General features: G+C 41.8%; 1 protein-coding gene across 1 annotated transcript in view; it reads left to right on the forward strand.

The window, feature by feature from the left end:
- FSD2 (fibronectin type III and SPRY domain containing 2) overlaps positions 1-13,692 on the forward strand; it is a 36,238-nt gene extending 22,546 nt beyond the window's left edge. The window contains exons 9-12 of the mRNA XM_006870952.1: positions 3,250-3,383; positions 5,727-5,859; positions 11,045-11,221; positions 13,440-13,692. Of these exons, the coding sequence (XP_006871014.1) occupies positions 3,250-3,383; positions 5,727-5,859; positions 11,045-11,221; positions 13,440-13,692 (697 nt within the window). The remainder of the gene's footprint in view (positions 1-3,249; positions 3,384-5,726; positions 5,860-11,044; positions 11,222-13,439) is intronic.
- Positions 13,693-19,503: the final 5,811 nt, after the last annotated feature.

The raw sequence follows: 19,503 nt of genomic DNA on the forward strand, positions 1-19,503 counted from the left end.
ATGACAAATTGAAGAGGAATGGTGTTGCATTCATCATCAAAAAGAACATATCCAGATCAGTCATGAGGTACAACGCGGTCTGTTACAGGCTAATATCCATGCACCTACAGGGAAGCCCAGTTAATACCACTATTATTCAAATTTATGCACCAACCACCAAAGCCAGTGAGGATGAAATAGAAGAATTCTATCAATAATGCAATCAAGATATATTGATAATCATTGGTAATATTGGAATGCAAAGGTTGGAAATAAAGAGGAAGGATCAGTAGTTGGAAAATATAACCTTGGTGAGAGAAATGATGCTGGAGATCACATGATAGAACTTTGCAATATCAATGATTTGTTCATTTCAAATACCTTCTTTAGACAGCATAAGAGATGATTATACACATGGACCTCACCAGATGGAATACACAGAAATCAAATTGACTACGTCTGCGGAAAGAGACAGTGAAAAGCCAAAACAAGGCCAGAGGCAGATTGTGGAATAGACCATCAATTAATTACTCATATGCAAATTCAGGCTGAGCTGAAGAAAATGAAACCAAGTCCACAGGAGCCAAAATAGGACTATTTTGAATATATCCCACCTGAATTTAGAGATCATATGAAGAACAGATTTGATACATTAGACATTAAAGACCGATGACCAGAAGATTTGTGGGATGACATTAAGAACATCATACAGGAAGAAAGCAAAAAGTAATTAAGAAGACAAGAAAGAAGGAAAAGATCAAAATGGATGTCAGAAGAGACTCAAACAACCACAGAGATGGTAAAGCAAATGGAAGAAATGAGGAGGCACAAGAGCTGAACAGAAAGTTTCAAAGGTCAGCTCGAGAAGACAAAGTCAAATAGTACAACGAAATGAGCTAAGATCTGGAGTTAGAAAACCAAAAGGGAAGAACACACTCAGTATTTCTCAAGTTGGGGGAACAGAAAAAAAAAAAATCAAGCCTTGACTTTCATTATTGAAGGATAATCTGGGCAGATTATTGAATAATGCAGAAAGAATCAAAAGAAGATGGAAGGAATACACAGAGTCACTGTACCAAAAGGAAATGATTGATGTTCAGCCGTTTCAAAAGGTAGCATATGATCAAGAGCCAGTGGTACTGAAGGAGGAACTCCATGGTGAATTGAAGAAATTGGCAAAGAACAAGGCACCAGGAATTGATGGAATACAAATTGAAATCTTTCAAGAAAGTGAGGCGGCACTCGAGGCACTCACTCATCTATGTCAAAAAATTTAGAAGACAACTATCTGGCCAACTGATTGGAAGAGATCCATATTTGTGCCTACTTCAAAGAGAGGTGATACAACAGAACACAGAAATCATCGGATAATATCTTTGATATCCCAAGTTGAGTAAAGTTTTAATCGAGGTAATACAGAAATGGCTGCAAGCATACATTGACAGAGAACTTCCAGAGGTTCAAGCTGGATTCAGAAGAGACCATGGAACAAGGGATTATCACTGCTAATGTTTGATGGATTTTGGCTGAAAGCAGAGAATACCAGAAAGATGTTTACTTGTGCTTTATTGACTACGCAAAGGCTTCGATTGTGTGGATCATGACAAGCTATGGACGATGTTGCTAAGTATGAGTATTCTGGAACACTTAATTGTGCTCATGAGGAACCTGTATATAGACTAAGAGGCAGTTGTTTGAACAGAACATAGGAACACTGAATGGTTTAAAATTAAGAAAGGTGTGCGACAGGGTTGTGTTCTTGCACTATATTTATTCAACCTGTATGCTGAGCAAATAATCAAAGAAGCTGGGTTATATGAAGAAAAACGTGGCATCAGGATTGGAGGAAGACCATTAACAACCTGCGATATGCAGGTGATACAACCTTGGTTTCTGAAACTGAAGAGGACTTAAAATACTTACTGATGAAGATCAAAAACCATAGCCTTTGGTATGGATTGCATCTCAACGTAAAGAAAACAAAAATCCTCACTATTGGACCAATAAACAACACTCTCATCAATGGAGAAAAGATTGAAGTTGTCAAAGACTTCATTTTTCTTGGATCAACCATCAACACTCACAGAAGCAGCAGTCAAGATATCAAACAACGTATTGCATTAAGCAAATCTGCTGTACAAGACCTTTTTAAAGTGTTGAAGAGCAAAGATGTTAACTTGAGAACTAAGGTACGCTTGACCCAAGCCATGGTATTTTCAATAGCCTCAAATGCATGCGAAAGTTGGATAGTGAATAAGGAAGATTGTAGTAGAATTGATACTTCTGAGTTATGGTGTTGGAAGAGAATATTGAAAGTGCCATGGGCTGCCAAAAGAACCAACAGACCTGTGTTGGAAGAAGTGTAGCCAGAGTGCTCCTTGGATGCCAGGATGGCCAAAGTTCATCTCTCATACTTCAGACTTATTGTCAGGTGGATCCAGTCACTGAAGAGGAGGGATATCATGTTCGATAAGGTGGAGGGTGGGAAAAATATAGGAAGACCCCCAGCGAGATGGATTGGCAAAGTGGCCCCCAGTGAAATGGATTAGCAAAGTGGCAGCATTAATGGGCTCAAGCATGGCAACAATTGTGAGGTTGGCCCAGGACCGGGCAGTGTTTCATTCTGTTGTACATAGCATAAGGTTTCTATGAGTCACTACCGACTCAATGGTACCTAATAACAACATGGAAAAATAAAGCAGCTGAGAACTCTAGACTTATGGAAAGAGAAAGGCTGTGTGCTGGCGGCCAGGTGCTGGTGGCCAGGAGGCAGGCTTGAAGAATGTGCCCTTTGGTTGTTTAAATGATTATATGTATTCCTGAATGTTTTTGTGTTGTTGTTGTTGTTGTGTGCCATGGAGTCAGTTCTAACTCATAGCGACCCTGTACAGGGTTTCTGAGGCTGTAAATCTTTACAGGAGCAGAAAGCCTCCTCTTTCTCCTGGTAGTTTCGAACTGCTGTTGCTGAGGTTAACAGCCTGATTCATAAACACTACACTACCAGAGCATTTTTGTGTATATCCCTGAAAAAAAAAAAAGAGGGAATAGAAGCAAATACTATTGAATGCTGATGCACAGAGGAGGTGATTGTAATTATTGCAATGAAACAATGAGTGTAAAACCGATGTTCTCCCATGTAAACTATCACTCAATTCACAATAAAAACTTGAAAGAAAAAAAAAAAGAGAGAGAGAGAGATGCTCAGAGCTTGGGTCCAGTTGTTTGGGCCATGGTAACTCGATGGTGATTGCAGCTCTGCCTCCTCACCAGATCTGTTGTGGGCATCCCGACCTGCGAGTCCCTGGTACAGCTGCAACCCAGGCAGAACTACACAATCTACGTGAGAGCCCTGAACATGGGGGGCTCCAGCGCAAGGAGCCAGCCTGTTACCGTCCGCACCACAGGTCTGTGCCCTCGGCCACATAGGTAATGCTGCTATGGAAATAGATCAGTGTGTGCACATCTACTCACAGCAAGGAAAGCTAGAAAGGTATTAAGGCACCATCAAAGCCCTGTGGTCCCATTTCATAGATAGGGAGACTGAAAATCAAAAAGTCACAAAGTAAGTTGGTGGCTGTGCAAGTATTAGAACTCAAGTCCCCTAGAGATTTGTCACACTGGACCTGGATGGCCCAGTCACTTCATATATCACACAGGTTGAACATCAAGCCTGGGAAGGGGTCTTTATGAAATTCCCTGGAAAAGCAATTGGCCTTCGTGTACCTCCCTGTTCCTGCTGTCAAGCCAAGCATCTCTCTACCCACAGGCCCAACTTAGACATGTCTGGCTTTAGCAGGAATCCTTGCGTGAAACAAAAACAGTTAGCATTTAACTATTAACCAAAATGTTGGTGATTCAAACCCATCCAAAGGTACCTTAGAAGAAAGGCCTGGTGATGTGCTTCTGAAAGTTCACAGCCTTGAAGACCCCATGGAACATAGTTCGCAGCACACATGGGATTGCCATGAGTCCAAATCCACTAGATGACAACTAGTTTGGTTTGGTTTGGTTTCATGGGCATCAACATCCCCAGTTCCAATTCCCTTCTTCTTCTCTGGCAGAAAGATGAGGCTTTGGCTATTGTCACAGAATAGTCACATCTCATGTCCCAGGTTTGAGTTAGCGGAGCCATGGCTATGAACAGCCCAACATTTCTGTTCTCTCAGCACTGCTATGTCTCCAGGTTGGGAGCTTTGCCAGAGCTCATTGAGGCCAGACAGTGCTCCCTACACTGCTCAGGCGGCCTGGGTAAGAAGCAGAAGTGAGCCTGGGCCCTGGGCTTAGGAGACAACATCACCTTCTGTGGGATCTTTCCCTGTAGGACATTGTATCAGTTTGTCCTCTTTTCTGATACCAAGAAGTTGACAATAGAAGTATCCACTAGCCCTGGGATTGGGACGCAGGTCTTTCACTGATACTATGTGGGAGCCTTCCTTTTACTGGTTGTGCTGACTTGATGTTTTGAAATGTCAAATTCTGATTGGCTAAATAATAGAGAATAGAGAGAGAAAGGTGCAGTCAGCTCTAAATTATTCAGTCATCTGTGGATTCATTTGGTCAAAGAATTTTTAAAGAGTGTATGAAAAACATGACTGAGCATGAATCAACAAAACCATTATATATCCAAGAATAGTTTTTGCTTGGGATTAGAGAACAGACAGTAAGGACCACAACACATGTTAGTTGGGATCTGGGAACGAATTCACCCTCAACAGTCAGCTTGGTAGCAAATAGAATTTCCAGCAGCATCAAAATGTAAAAGTAGCTTTGAGAGATTTGATGACAATGGTGTGGACTAGCGTTTGAAACTACCAAAAATGATCAAATGAAAAGTCTTCTAATGCAAACTTGAAAAAAGAGCCTGACTAAAAGATAATGACTACATACTGTGTCCCGAAATGGAGTTCTGATGGCTCAGTGGGTTGAGCGTTAAGCTGCTAACTGCAAGGTCACAAGCTCAAAACCACCAGCCAATTCATTAGAGAAAGATGAGGCTGTCTACTCCCATAAAGGTCTTCAGTCTCAGAAACCTTGGGGAGCAGTTCGCCTCGGTCCCAGGGGGTCACTGTGAGTTGACGCTCTAGCAAAGCATGTGCGCAGGTTACAGTCCCACATCTTCTCTCCCTTGATTTTTATTTCCCTTGGCATAAAATTCTTGCCCTTTACAGAGTAACATTTAAGAACACAGCCTCTGGAATCAGAGGGGCTTGAGGTTCAAATTTAAGTACTACCATTTACTAGCTTATTTTTTAACCACCCTGTGCCTCAGTTTCCCCACCTACAAAATGGAAATCATAAGATTGGCTTCCAAGCATAATTATGAAGACTGAACAGGGTAACACTTGTAAATTGCTTAACATAGAATATGGAAAACATCGAAACCCATGGTCACCCTATAGGACAGGGTAGAACTGCCCCATAGGGTTTCCAAAGCTGCTACATCTTCCTTCTGCCAAGCAGCTGGTGGATTTGAACTGTCCACCTTTCAGTTAACAGCAGAATGCTTTAACCACTGTGTCACCAGGGGTCCCATAGCCCAGTACTAAGCACAAAAATTCCCAATTTGTGTTAACTCTCCTCATTATTAATATGATTATTATTATGCAAGTCCCAGATTTATGTGAATGATACAGAAAGATAAAGCAGCAAAGTCAGTTAGATCCTCCACCCACCAGGAACGGGAATGTTAAGAAGGCAGAGTGAAATGATTGGCTGGGGAATCTTCTGTGTATTTCCACCCCTTCCAGGCTGTTACTTTCACCTAAACAAGGACACCTGCCATCCCTGGCTGACCATATCTGAAGATGGGTTTACTGTGGTCCGAAGCGAAAGGAAAACTCCAGCAAGGGAGCCACTACCCAGCAACACCCAGTTCACCAGGTACTTTAACAACCACTCCCAAGAACATACTGTAGGCACCAGAAACGTACAAATATTCAGGTGCAGTCAGAATATGGCTGACAGAAAAGGGAACAGGGACCTCCAGGAACAAATGCGGTAGGGGCTTGGTGGGGAGGTGAGGCTAGGAAAGACGTGCAGAAGACATCTGACTGGTGTCTCCTAAACAGAAGGGTTAGGCTGGCCTCTCAGTAGGATGAGCCCTTGGCTGTCAGCGCTGGGGGAGTCTGAGAGGTCATGATTGGGGTCCCGCTGATAGGTTGTGGACAAACAGAAACAATGTTCTACATATTCAAAAGTGTCTAGCATCCCAAATATGAAGAGTCCTGGAGGCTTTGTATTATAAGCACTGGACTGCTAACCACAAGGTCAGCAGTTCAAACTCATTAGCTGCTCTGGGAGAAAGATGAGGTTCTCTCTGCTTTCAGAAATATTTACAGCCCTGGTAATCCTGTACACCACCAATCATCTGTCAGTTTGTCGTATGGGGGCTTGTGAGTTGCTGTGATTCTGGGAGCTATGCCACAGGTATTTTAAATACCAACAGGGTCACCTACGGTGGACAGGTTTCAGATGAGCTTCCAGAATGAAGACAGACTAGGAAGAAGGAGAGACAAACTACTTCTGAATATTTAGTCACTGTAAGCCTTATGAATAGCAGAGAAACACTATCACATATACTGCCAGAAAATGAGCCCCTCAGGTTGGAAGGTACTCAAAATGCGACTAGGGAAGAGCTGCCTCCTCAAAGTAGAGTTGACCATGATGACTTGAATGAAGTAAAGCCTGTGGGAGTAAAGCCCACAGGCCCTTCATTTGCTGATGGGGCACAACTCAAAATGAAGGAAAACAGCTGTAAACATCCTTTAGTCATCGGAACATGGAATGTATGAAGTATGAATCTAGGAAAATTGGAAAATGTCAAGAATGAAATAGAAGGCATTAACATCGATATCTTAGGCATTAGTGAGCTGAAATGGACTGGTATTGGCCATTTTGAATCTGACAACACATGGTTTAGTGTGCTAGACATGACAAATTGAAGAGGAATGGTGTTGCATTCATCATCAAAAAGAACATATCTAGATCAGTCATGAGGTACAACACGGTCTGTTACTGGACAATATCCATGCACCTACAGGGAAGCCCAGTTAATACCACTATTATTCAAATTTACACACAAACCACTAAAGCCAATGAGGACGAAATAGAAGAATTCTACCAACTTCTTCAATCTGAAATCGATCAATAATACAATCAACATATATTGATAGATAATCACTGGTAATATTGGAATGCAAAAGTTGGAAATAAAGAGGAAGGATCAGTAGTTGGAAAATATATGACCTTGGTGAGAGAAATAATGCTGGAGATCGCAGGATAGAATTCTACAAAATCAATGATTTGATCATTTCAAATACCTTCTTTAGACAGCATAAGAGACGATTATACACATGGACCTCACCAGATGGAATACACAGAAATAAAATTGACTACGTCTACGGAAAGAGACAGTGAAAAGCTCCATATCACCAGCCAAAAAAAGGGCAAGGGCAGATTGTGGAACAGACCATCAATCGCTCATCTGCAAATTTAAACTGAAGCTGAAGAAAATGAAAACAAGTCCACAAGAGCCAAAATAGGACTATTTTGAATATATCCCACCTGAATTTAGAGATCATCTGAAGAACAGATTAGACACTAAAGACCAAAGACCAGAAGAGTTGTGGGGTGACATCAAGAACATCATGCAGGAAGAAAGCAAAAAGTCATTGAGAAGACAAGAAAGAAGGAAAAGGTCAAAATGGATGTCAGAAGAGATTCTAAAACTTGCTCTCCAGCGTAGAGACCCTAAAGCAAATGGAAGAAATGAGGAGGTACAAGAGCTGAACAGAAAATTTCAAAGGTCAACTCGAGAAGACAAAGTCAAATATTACAACAAAATGTGCGAAGATCTGGAATCAGAAAACCAAAAAGGAAGAACATGCTCAGCATTTCTCAAGCTGGGGGAACTGAAGAAAAAAATTCAAGCCTGTACTTTCATTATTGAAGGATTCTCTGGACAAATTATTGAATGATGCAGAAAGCATCAAAAAAAGATGGAAAGAATACACAGAGTCACTGTACTAAAAGTAAATGGTTGGTGTTCAACCATTACAAAAGGTAGCATATGCTCAAGAGCCAATGATACTGAAGGAAGAAGTCCAAGGTGCATTGAAGGAATTGACAAAGAACAAGGCTCCAGGAATTGATGGAATAAAAATTGAAATCTTTCAAGAAAGTGAGGCGGCACTCGAGACACTCACCCATTTATTTTAAGAAATTTGGAAGACAACTATCTGGCCAACTGATTGGAAGAGGTCCCCATTCCAAAAAGAGGTGATCCAATGGGATGCAGAAATCATTGGACAATATCTTTGATATTCCATGTGAGTAAAGTGTTACTAAAGATAATACAGAAACAGCTGCAAGCATACATTGACAGAGAACTTCCAGAGGTTCAAGCTGGTTTCAGAAGAGGACATGGATAGAGGGATATCATTGCTGACGTCTGATGGATCTTGGCTGACAGCAGAGAATACCAGAAAGTTATTTATCTGTGCTTTATTGACTATGCAAAGGCTTTTGATTGTGTGGATCATGACAAGCTATGGACAGCATTGCGAAGTATGAGTATTCCGTAATACTTAATTGTGCTCATGAGGAATCTGTACATGGACCATGAGGCAGTTGTTTGAACAGAACATGGAAATACTGAATGGTTGAAAATTAAGAAAGGTGTGAGACAGCGTTGTATTCTTTCACCATACTTATTCAACCTGTATACTCAGCAAATAATCCAAGAAGCTGAGTTATATGAAGAAAAACTTAGCATCAGGATTGGAGGAAGACTCATTAACAACCTGCCATGTGCAAATGATACACCTAGCTTGCTGAAAGTGAAGAGGGCTTAAACATTTACTGATGAAGATCAAAGAGCACAGTCTTTGGTATGGATTGCATCTCAATGTAAAGAAAACAAAAATCCTCACCACTGAACCAATAAACAACATTCTTATCAACAGAGAAAAGATTAAAGTTGTCAAGGACTTCATTCTTCTTGGATCAACTATCAACACTCACGGAAGCAGTAGTCAAGAAATCAAACGACGTATTGCATTAGGCAAATCTGCGGTACAAGATCTTTTTAAAGTGTTGAAGAGCAAAGTTGTCAGTTAGAGGACTACTCTGGTGCACCTGATCCAAGCCATGGTATTTCCAATAACCTCATATGCACGTGAAAGCTGGACAGTGAATAAGGAAGACTGTAGAAGAATTGATGCGTTTGAGTTATGGTGTTGGAAGAGAATATTGAAAGTGCCCTGGGCTGCCAAAAGAACAAACAGATCTGTGTTGGAAGAAGTACAGCCAGAGTGCTCCTTGGAGGCCAGGATGGCCAAACTTCATCTCTCATACTTCAGACATATTGTCAGAAGGGACCAGTTGCTAGAGAAGGATATCATGTATGGTAAGGTGGAAGGTCCAGCAAGATGGATTGGCAAAGTGGCAGCATCAATGGGATCAAGCGTGGCAACAGTTGTGAGGTTGGCCCAGGACCAGGCAGTGTTTCGTTCTGCTGTGCATAAGGTCACTATGAGTCGGTACCAACTCGATGGCACCTAACAACAACAACAACAATAATTTTATAGGCAAGAAAACTGAGATGAAACAAGTTATACAACTACCTGATGTGGGGATTCAGATTCACCCAGGTCTCCCAGACTCCACAGCTTTGCCTGTCCAACTGTGTCAAAACTTAATTTCCCTTTATTTTAAAATGTGAAACACAATTGTGGCTCAGAGTTTTCTCTCCAGCTCTCATGGTGGTCTGACTGGGTCACTGTGGAACGCACTGGTGGGGACCAGAGCAGGGGCTGCGCATTGTTAAGGGCAGCATTTCGCCAGGCCCTTCAAGACCCTTCCTAGATTTGTACTACAATCAGGGTGTTACTGATTAGGGGTGTTTCCAGGAACCATGACTGTGGACCAGTTCCTGGGGCACTTGGAAGAGCTCTTCTTTCCAAAGCTTTGCTTTAGCATAAAGAATTCAGGAGGTTTGATAGTAGAATGTTCTGATGACTGTTGGGTAAGTACTTCTAGGGATTTGGGGAGCCCCATAAAGTCTGGTTAATATTGGAGGCTTCTGAAGGAGATACAGCATTCATTTGGGTGGTAATCTGGCCTCCAGTTAAACCCTTCCTCAGTAAAGGACTTTATTGTTACAGAACAAAACATACCTTTGAGTTTTGTAAGAATAATTGTTCCCCATTGAACCTTGAAGTTAGGCTTTGATGGTTTGTGAGTGAGAACTTTGTTATTTTGCTCTTCTTGGGTCTACCTCTGGATTCTGAGTTCTGGTCCTCTTCCTGGCATCATCCCTAACATAAATGTGACTTCAAAGAGCCTCCATGTGAGTTCTGTACCTTAAGCAAGGGCTGGCCAGTTCATGATCTTCAAGTACATGATTTTCTTGACTATTGCATTCTCCAAGTGTTTGATCTTTTCCTTTTTTTACGAACAAGTGACCTAAACCTTTATGTTTGTTACTATGAAAGTTCAACCCCCTTGTTGTTTAAAAAAAGAAAAGTCTTTTCTAATTGGTTAAATGTCTCCTACTCTGGTAGCGTAGTGGTTACAAATCTGGCTGTGAACCGCAAGGTCAGCAGTTCAAAGGTACCAGTCTTTCCATGGGAGAAAGATGAGGCGTTCTGCTCCTGTAAAGATTTACAGCCTCAGAAACCCTGTACAGGGTCACTATGAGTCAGAACCGACTCCATGACACACCACCACCACTGTTCCATTAATAAATAATTCTCTTCTAATCTTTAGTTGGTTTGAACTGCAAAGTTGGCAGTTTAAGCTCACTGGCTGCTCTTTGGAAACTCTATACAAGGTTATTATAGTCAGAACTGACTCGACTGCACTTAACAACAGAAACAATCTTTATTTACCATCAGTCAGCCGAGCTTTGAAAGCTGGGTTTACCAGGGAAGTGTTCGGAAGTACCTAGGTGCACATCTGTAGCTGTAGGGAGGGCTTACTGACTGTCCCCAACAGCTGACGGCACCCACCTGCACAGCCAGGCTTGGGTCACCTCAAATCACATGTTTCCACTTTTTAAAACCAGGTGTGTTGCTGTGAGGGGAAATCTAATTCCCGTCCGAGGGCGCCACTACTGGGAGGTGGATGTGGATGAGCGTTTGGATTACACTGTTGGCGTAGCCTTTGAAGATGTCCCTAAACAAGAGGACCTGGGCACAAACTGCCACTCTTGGTGCATGAGGCATACATTTGCATCATCAAGGTAAAGCAATATCTGTATACCCAAGATTAAAACTACCTTCTGAAAGATTAGAGCAAGAGGTGTTCACTAACCATAATGAAGGCCCACTTTACGTTTCATAAAATATTCTAAGGTATTTCTGTACTTGTTTCCAGCCACTTTCCCTTCAAAAAGCGCACCTTTGGGCTACTTTTGAGATAAAAAATGAACAGCTTATTATGTATCTAGTACTGTTCTATACCATTGCATGCTTTATCTCTTTTACTGCTAACAATCGTATTCTCCTAGGTGGTTTATTTGCGTATTCTATTTTAAAGATAAGAATGCAGTTAAGTAAACCACTCAACACAGGATTCAGAGCTTGGATTCAAACTGGGGAAGTCTAGGTCCAAACACAGCATCCTAAACAACACGGTGGTTAATTTTTCACTTACACTCAGCTTTATAGTGTAATTAAATGGATATAATTTAACTTAAAGATCCAATTTGTTCTCTTTAAGTAAACGTTAGCAAATGTCTAATTTTGGTTTGCTTCTGCTGCTGAGCACTCTCTTTACACATGGGAACAGTTCACAGTAGATCCATAAAGCTGGGGGGAAACCCATGATGTCCAGGCCTTTGGACTTTTTGACATTTGGAAGGCCATGGTTATGATTGAAAACCAAAAACAATAAGGGTTTTCCCAGCTGCACTCCCTCAAGCCTCTGGTACTGTGGAGCCTCTGGTCCTCGCTGACTTGCTGAACCCTTTTCATGTTCCACCCTGTGTTCTGTGCCCATGATCCTTTTTTATGATCAAGATAAGTGGGAACTATAGTGGACACTGCTAAACCTCAGATGCAGTTTAGAGGATGCAAGATACAAGAGGGCTTCAAAAAGTTCATGGAAAAATGGCATTAAAAGAGAGTAGAATTTTTCCATGGAATTTTTGAAGCCCCCCCTTGTGTTTACTGAGCCATTGTTTTGGTGTGGTGCTATAGGATAAGCACTAGTTCAAACTCACCAGCCGCTCTTTGAGAACCCTATCCAGGGTCGCTATGAGTCGGAACAAAGTCATTAACACTTAACAACAGCAATTCTTTATTAGACGATTCCCTGCTGAAGTAACACTAGAAATCAAAAAGTCTCCCCTCCTTTCAAAAAGCAAGAACTAGTGACAGAAAAGACGAGAAAGTACAAAGGAAGACAGTAAGAGTGTGTGCAGCAGCAAGTGTGGAGGAAGGCTACCAGGCAATAGAAAAGGGCAGAAACAAAGACAGAAAAAGACGGGGGCCCAGCACTGGCGTAGATGCTTCTTGCAGCCACATCTTGGGAAGGTGTAGGAATGTGTTCTTTAGGAGTGGAGTGTGAATTAAGGTGTCCTCACTCACTCACACTTTTTGGTTCATAGTCCCAAGCCCTACTGGTGGTAGGAGCGGTGGCATCATTTGGCTTCTAGTGGCTGCTCAGTTTAGAAGAGAAACTAGGAGGTTGGTCAGGTGACCTAGCATAGGGACAGGCTGGTTTGCTCTGACACGTTTGTTTAGATCAGATTCCAAATGTTCACCGCAGTAGCACTCTTCAGATATCTGTAGTCAGTAGGGTTAGAAGATTGCTATGGTTGGTTTTGGTTTCAGCCATTTTTCCAAGCACATGGGATATGGGTTACGGATTATAGTTAAAGGGAGGTGATACTATATAACATGGAACAGGCCCACTGGCTATCCCTTCCCTCCACTCAGTCTGAAACTCAAAGAACTGGTTATCTTAGAGTACTTGTACACAGAACTGCTTACACCAAAAACCCATTGGTTCTGTTGCCTTTTCGAAATGTCTTTATTACAAATGACTTACAACTAGGAACCTTAGAATCCATTATTTAAAATGTGTCCCATTTATATGCAAATTTTGATGCAATAATAAGTTTCTGATACTGTTTATAAGTTATATAAGGTTAACAGGTTGTTCAAGAACAAATGGAGCTTAAAATGTCAATGTTTTATGGAAAATTTAAAAAAATCTTCCAAAAAGTTCATGGAATAAATGAAGTATAAGACAATGGAAATTTTCCACAAACTTTTTGAAGCTTCCTCATATAACTCGGAATATATAGTTTTGGAAATGTCCTGCCATTTTGGTAATCATTTAATAAAAGAAAATAAGACAGTCATAGGAGTATTTGAGTAAAACAGTATGAAATGTTCTATAAATAACCCATACAGAATTTCTGAAACTTTGTTATATCAACATTTGATTTTCAGGCATAAGTACGAATTCCTTCACAATAAGACAACTCCAGATATAAGAGTCACCGTTTCCCCAAGGAGGATTGGTGTTCTGTTAGACTATGAAAACTCAAAGCTGTCATTTTTCAATGTGCACATTTCTCAGCATCTTTACACATTCAGTTGTCAGTTTCACCAGTTCGTGCACCCCTGTTTCGCTCTGGGAAACCCTGGGAGCCTAAAGATCCATAACGGCATTTCAATACCAAAGCACGTGGCTTTCTATTAGACCATGTGATGCCCGGCTTTGTTTCTCGGCCAGGCCTCACCACTTCTCACCATAGCCCAGCTGGCTCCACTTAGCACTCAGGCACCATGCACCTGGCACCCTTTGGCAGACTCATGTGCGGGCATTCCTCCCCCGTCACCTGGAATCAGTACCACCTGTGAGACGCTGGGTTAGTCAATTACCAGTCCCAGCTGTGAGATGAGGGAGTCAAAGATCATTCAAGTTGTCAGAATGCATTAGCCTATTCGTATATACTCCAAGGCCCAGAGTTTGGGTTGCGGTGGACGGGCTGGGTTGTGACACTTTGTGGCACCTGCTCTCTTAGTGTATTTGGTCAGCCAAGACGTTTCCGGAAAGCAAGAGGCTACCCACCAAGAGGACAGGAAAGGCATGTTCCCTCTTTATGACCTTATTGTTGTTATGTGTGCTGTGGAGTTGATTCCAACCCATAATGAGTTTATAGAATTACCCAGAGTTCCCAAAACTGTAACCTTTGCTGAAGCAATCTGCCACATGTTTGTCTCAAGGAACAGCTGGTGGATTAGAACTGCTGACCTTTCAGTTTGCAGCTGAACTTAACCACTGCACCACCAGGGCTCTATCACCTTCTAGCCCCCTCTCCTGTTAGCAGTGAGGTTTCCCCACTGTACACGCCTGAAGCACCCTGTTCTCCTTCATAGAACTTGCACTGTAATTACTCTATAATGCGTAACTCCACAAAGGCAGGGGCAGGATCTATCTTGTTCATTACTGGATCCCCCAAGGCTAATTTTTATTTGAATAAAAGGACATCTCCATTCAATTTGGCCCTTCAGCCACTCCCTGCTCTCCACATCAGGAATGGAAGGGTTCTTTCAAAGCTATAGGGAAGGCCCTACATGACCTGGAGATGGAGAATCCTGAAGGGAGGTGCCACGAAAGGAGCAGACAGGCATCTGTGGGGTTCCGAGGAGCCCTACTCATTACAGCATACTGGCTAGTAGCCTACACCCAGGAGTGGTGCTTTCACTGTGTGTGTGTGTCGGGGGGGCGGGCACTGGAGAGGCAGATCCATGGGGCAGAAATTAGGAAATGCTACTGGCAACCGACTCAACGGCACTTAACAACAACAGTGGCAACTGATTGTAGGAACTGTGTTATACTGTAAAGACAACCAGATCTGAAATCCAAAGACCTGGGTTTGACTGCTACTTTGCAGCTACTGTGCTTTACGACCCTGGAAGAGTCACCTTATCTTCTAGAATTTGTTTCTCCCTTTATATAAAGGGCAAACTAACCCTTGACTCCCAGGAGAGGGAGACTGGAAGACACACCGTGAGAGCGCATAGCAGCACGTGACACACATAAACTGTTCACGGAACTGATCGGTTTTCCGTTCAGCAGTTTCTACACTTTTTGTTTCGGCTCATGGACTGCAATCCCCACAATGCTCACAGCACTTTGTGAAAAGAAAACAGGCTCACCAGACTGTAGAGCACCCACTGGTGGGAGAAGTGCCCTAGAGCTTACTGGCACCCCATGTGCTGCCTAGAGCTTGCTGGCACCCCGTATGCTGCCTTGTGACCATTCTGTACCCACTGCACAGCCCCATCAGCTACATTGCTGCTTCTCCAGCTCACCTTTTGGGGTTCCACTTACAGCTCTGCACACAGCATGGTTCAGAGCTCACCTTTGAGTCAAACTACGGAGCAAATGACTCTACGTCCGAAGCAATGTTTATCTAAGCTCAGATACTCTATAATCTCATCACTTTGTCATGTGGGTGTTGTTAAGTGCTGTCAAGTCGATTCCAACTCATAACCACCCTGTATAGGGCTACTGAGGGGCGGCTGGTGGGCTTGAACTGCCAACTTCGCAGTTCAGTCCAGTGCTGATCCTACAGTGCCACACCAGGGCTCCAAAAAGCTTTGTGATAGATGAAAAATATCTTCCCTTTAAAATTGTCATACTTTTTAGAACACTCAAAGTCTGCCACACTTCATCTACTGTCTCAAAACTTGGCCTATTGGTATAAATAGCAGCACATATTCCTAACTAAGAATTCACCTAACAATTTCTTAACTTATTACACACACCCCTCTGCCAGCTAGAGAACCTACTCTAAATATGCAAGTAATAGCAGGTGGAGGTACAGCAACAATTCAAGTTATATATAGACAGTGAAAACTACACACTCGTGTTTTTATATTTATAAAAAGTCCCAACTAAAAGAGGCCCATGTGGTGAAGTAGGATAAGCACTGGATTGCGAACCAAAAGGTTGGTGGTTCAAACCCACCAGCTGCTCCTTAGAAGCCCTGTACAGGGTCATTATGAGTCACTATGAGTCAACAGCACTTAACATCTGTGCTTTCATCTGCTGTGCCTTCCACATTTTAGGATTAAAAGAAATAAAACTCAACAACGATAAAGTTTTAATAAAATATTATTTAATCAAGAAAAACCTGTCTAGAATTGGCTTTGACATTAAAATCCTCTTAAATAAAAGAAAAAGACCATTCTCAATTCTCAAGCATCACAATTACTTAGCAGAAAGCATCTATGTTTAAGCATCTTTCTTCTTTTCTACAAAAAGAAAAAAATAAACCCAGAACAGAACCAAACAAAATTTTTGTTTTTCTGGAAACAATTTCGATTTCTTAGAAAACTACGAATAGTCTGCTGAAACTACATTTCCACAAGGGGCAGGGTTTACCTCAAGACCACGTTCACTTGCAGCCTGCTTGATACATCTGTGAAAAGAAAAAGAAAAACACAGAGAAAGATTTAAAACAGAAACACAAAAAAGTCAGACTATCACAAGCACAAACTATTATTATGACTAAGTTTTTTTTAACTCTGATACTGGGCAGTTAAAACGATCAGATCTGTTATAACCCCATTATAACTCTTCAGCAAGTTGTCACATAGTAAGCTTCAGTTTCCATATTAACAAAGGAAAAAGAGAGTATATAAAATCATCTTTCTGTCAATCAGTAAAGGAACATTCTCAAAAGTCCACTATGTCTTTATCCCTCCTTTCTCATCCATAAACATACGATTCCCATTTTCTACTGTAAGACAATAAGTAAGTGTACAACTTCTGTTAGTAGATAAACAGGTCTTGATTTTATTTGTAAAGAAACTCACTCTAATTGATGTTAAGACTATGGTATCCGCAGAAGAATCGACCAATCAACAAAACAAAATAGAAAGCTCAGAAATAAATCTCCACAAATATGCCTAACACTCTGGTAGTGTAGTGGTTACAAATTGGGCTGCGAACCTTAAGGCCAGCAGTTCAAAACTATCAGCCGCTCTGTGGGAGAAAGATGAGGCGTTCAGCTCCCGTAAAGATTTACAGCCTCGGAAACTCTGTACAGGGTCGGAACCGACTCAACGGCACTTAACAACAACATGTTTTAACAAAGGTGCAAAAGTAATTAAATCTTAACATAAACTAACATTGCATTTAGTATCAGAACATTCATAATTTCGTGAAAAAAAAAACGAAACACGTAAGGGTCCTATTAGATGGAATTGGAAAGCTGGTAAGAGACGTGGACTCTAAAATGACATTGATTTCTGGTAAGATTAAAGTGTTTCATTTTGAAAAAGTGTCTATTTAATGTAGAAACTGTTGGGATGGAAAGTTTTGTTATGAAATTTTTCAACATAATAAACACTTTCTCATTGTAAAAGTCTGAATTGTATGTTGAGTAATTGCCTTTTTCCTGGTTCAAACAATGATATGCAATCACTTGTGCACAACCGATGCCGTTCCTGAGAAGCATGTGCTGAGTCATGGGTATAAAGCAGGGCAAAGGCCCAGGACAACAGGGCCTCTGGTTTAATACTCCTCTCTCCAAATTTTGTTAAACTCATCATCTTACACAATTCATACGCTGGAAGTTGCCCCAGCACAAGTCACTGTGACGTGGCATTCCACACATGAAGCAGAATTCACGGAGCTTAGCTGCCAGAGAATGTTCCTGGACTCCAAGCTGCCTTGCAGGAAAAGTTCTCTCTTTCACTTCCCCAAACGATTTCTCCAATTTCTAGATCCCTTTCTGACTTAATATGGAAAGATTCTTATGAATTTACTTACTTGTCTTTCTCTAGCTTTTCTCATCTATAAACTTACTATTTCTATTTTTCTATGGTAAGACAATGGAAAATATCTACATGCTGTTGGTAGATATAGTAGGTCTTGAATTTATTTCACAAACAAGACCTGTTCTATCTACCTTTTCATTTTGGAGGCTAAAGGCAGAGTCAGCTTGACTTCAAGGACTCTATTTTCTTAGTCTCCGGAAGAACACGACCAAGTTAAGGTTTTAAAACTTGGTCCTCTCACGTGCCAGGGTATTCAGACAGCTAATTTCATTGGTTCTAATAAAGTAAAGCCTGGGAAAGCAAGCGCCTGTGTAAGGCAGAAACCTGTCAAAGATGGAAAGCTCAAATATTTGCCAAAAAACGAGCAGCAGAGACATGGTAAAACTGCACCCCATCAAAGGCAGAAAACTTCCATGGCCTGGAAAAACAAAGCAGCCCTGCCAAGTTCCAGCTCTCACAGATTTCACTGTATTTTTATAACTTCCAGCCTGCTTGCTTCACAACAGCAAATGACTAATGAATTTAAAAGCAAGAGATGAGCTGGCAACTTGGAAAAGAGCCCACAGCAGGTCAACGTCTTTTGTGGCAGTCAGGTCTCCTGAAGAGAGCATGGCATGTCCCGGGCACGGTGCCTCTCTTGTCAGTCAAGCTTTCGGAGCTTCCAGTCTATAAGCATGGCTCTTATCTAGTGCAGAGGGTCCTACTTGCCCACTGCCTGGTTTCTGCTTCCCCTCACCTCAGAAAGAAAATCAGCCCAACTCAGTGACTGACTGCTTTTTCTTCATTTTCCCAAACTTGGACAGAATCCGTGTTTTTCTGCCCTATTTTCACCTTATTCAGATCCTGGTAGTTTATTTGAAAAGGTACAAATTAAACAGCTTGCAGCAGATTCAAACATGCAGTCACTTGGACATAGCTAATAAAAATACTTTCATAGCATAAAGTTGGATTCTAATGTTGGTATCTCCTATAGTCTCATCCCTAAAACCTAAACAACTGGCCTCTTCTTTGAAAGGAATTAAGAGAGATCCTCCCACATTTAAACAGACCAGATTAGAAACAGGAACAGAATACAATCCATTGGTTGGAAAAACACCAAACCAACAAAATTGAGGATTCCTACCTGTAAATTTTGAACCGACTCGACGGCACTTACAACAACAACAACCTGTAAATTTTAGCACACCAAGAATGTAGTTTTTAAAGATGAATTTACTGGAAACACACATTATCACTGGAAAATCTGTCCTATTATTGTGCCAATCCAGAAAGATTCCTACCCTCCCTTTCACATCCCCTAAGGCACTGTGGGTTAATGCGCCAGACTGCAAAGCCGTTTGAACTGCAATGTCAGCGGTTCAAGTTCACCAGCTGCTCCTCAGGTGGTCGCAATGGGTCGGAACCAACTCGATGGCACTTAACTACAACAAAGCCATCCAATTACGGCAGGAAAGGGCAGAGAGAGAAAAGGAAAGCGCAAGAAAACCACTATCCCATGGGAAGGATACAACTCTGGAGAAAAGTGTAGACAACCTGAGAGAGGATCTTGGGTACAGTTTACCCTTTATACATCACTCACAGATTCCTAGGCTCCTGGAAGGCACCTCCCTTCTCTGTTCACCTAGTTACCACCAGGATCCCTCAAGCGTCACCTTGAAGCACTCCCTCCATTCCTCCGTCTCCCAGGCAGACTTCTGAAGTGCCAAGTAACTCACCT

This window comes from Chrysochloris asiatica, unplaced genomic scaffold (assembly GCF_000296735.1).
Source record: "Chrysochloris asiatica unplaced genomic scaffold, ChrAsi1.0 scaffold00156, whole genome shotgun sequence".
Classification (NCBI taxonomy): domain Eukaryota; kingdom Metazoa; phylum Chordata; class Mammalia; order Afrosoricida; family Chrysochloridae; genus Chrysochloris; species Chrysochloris asiatica.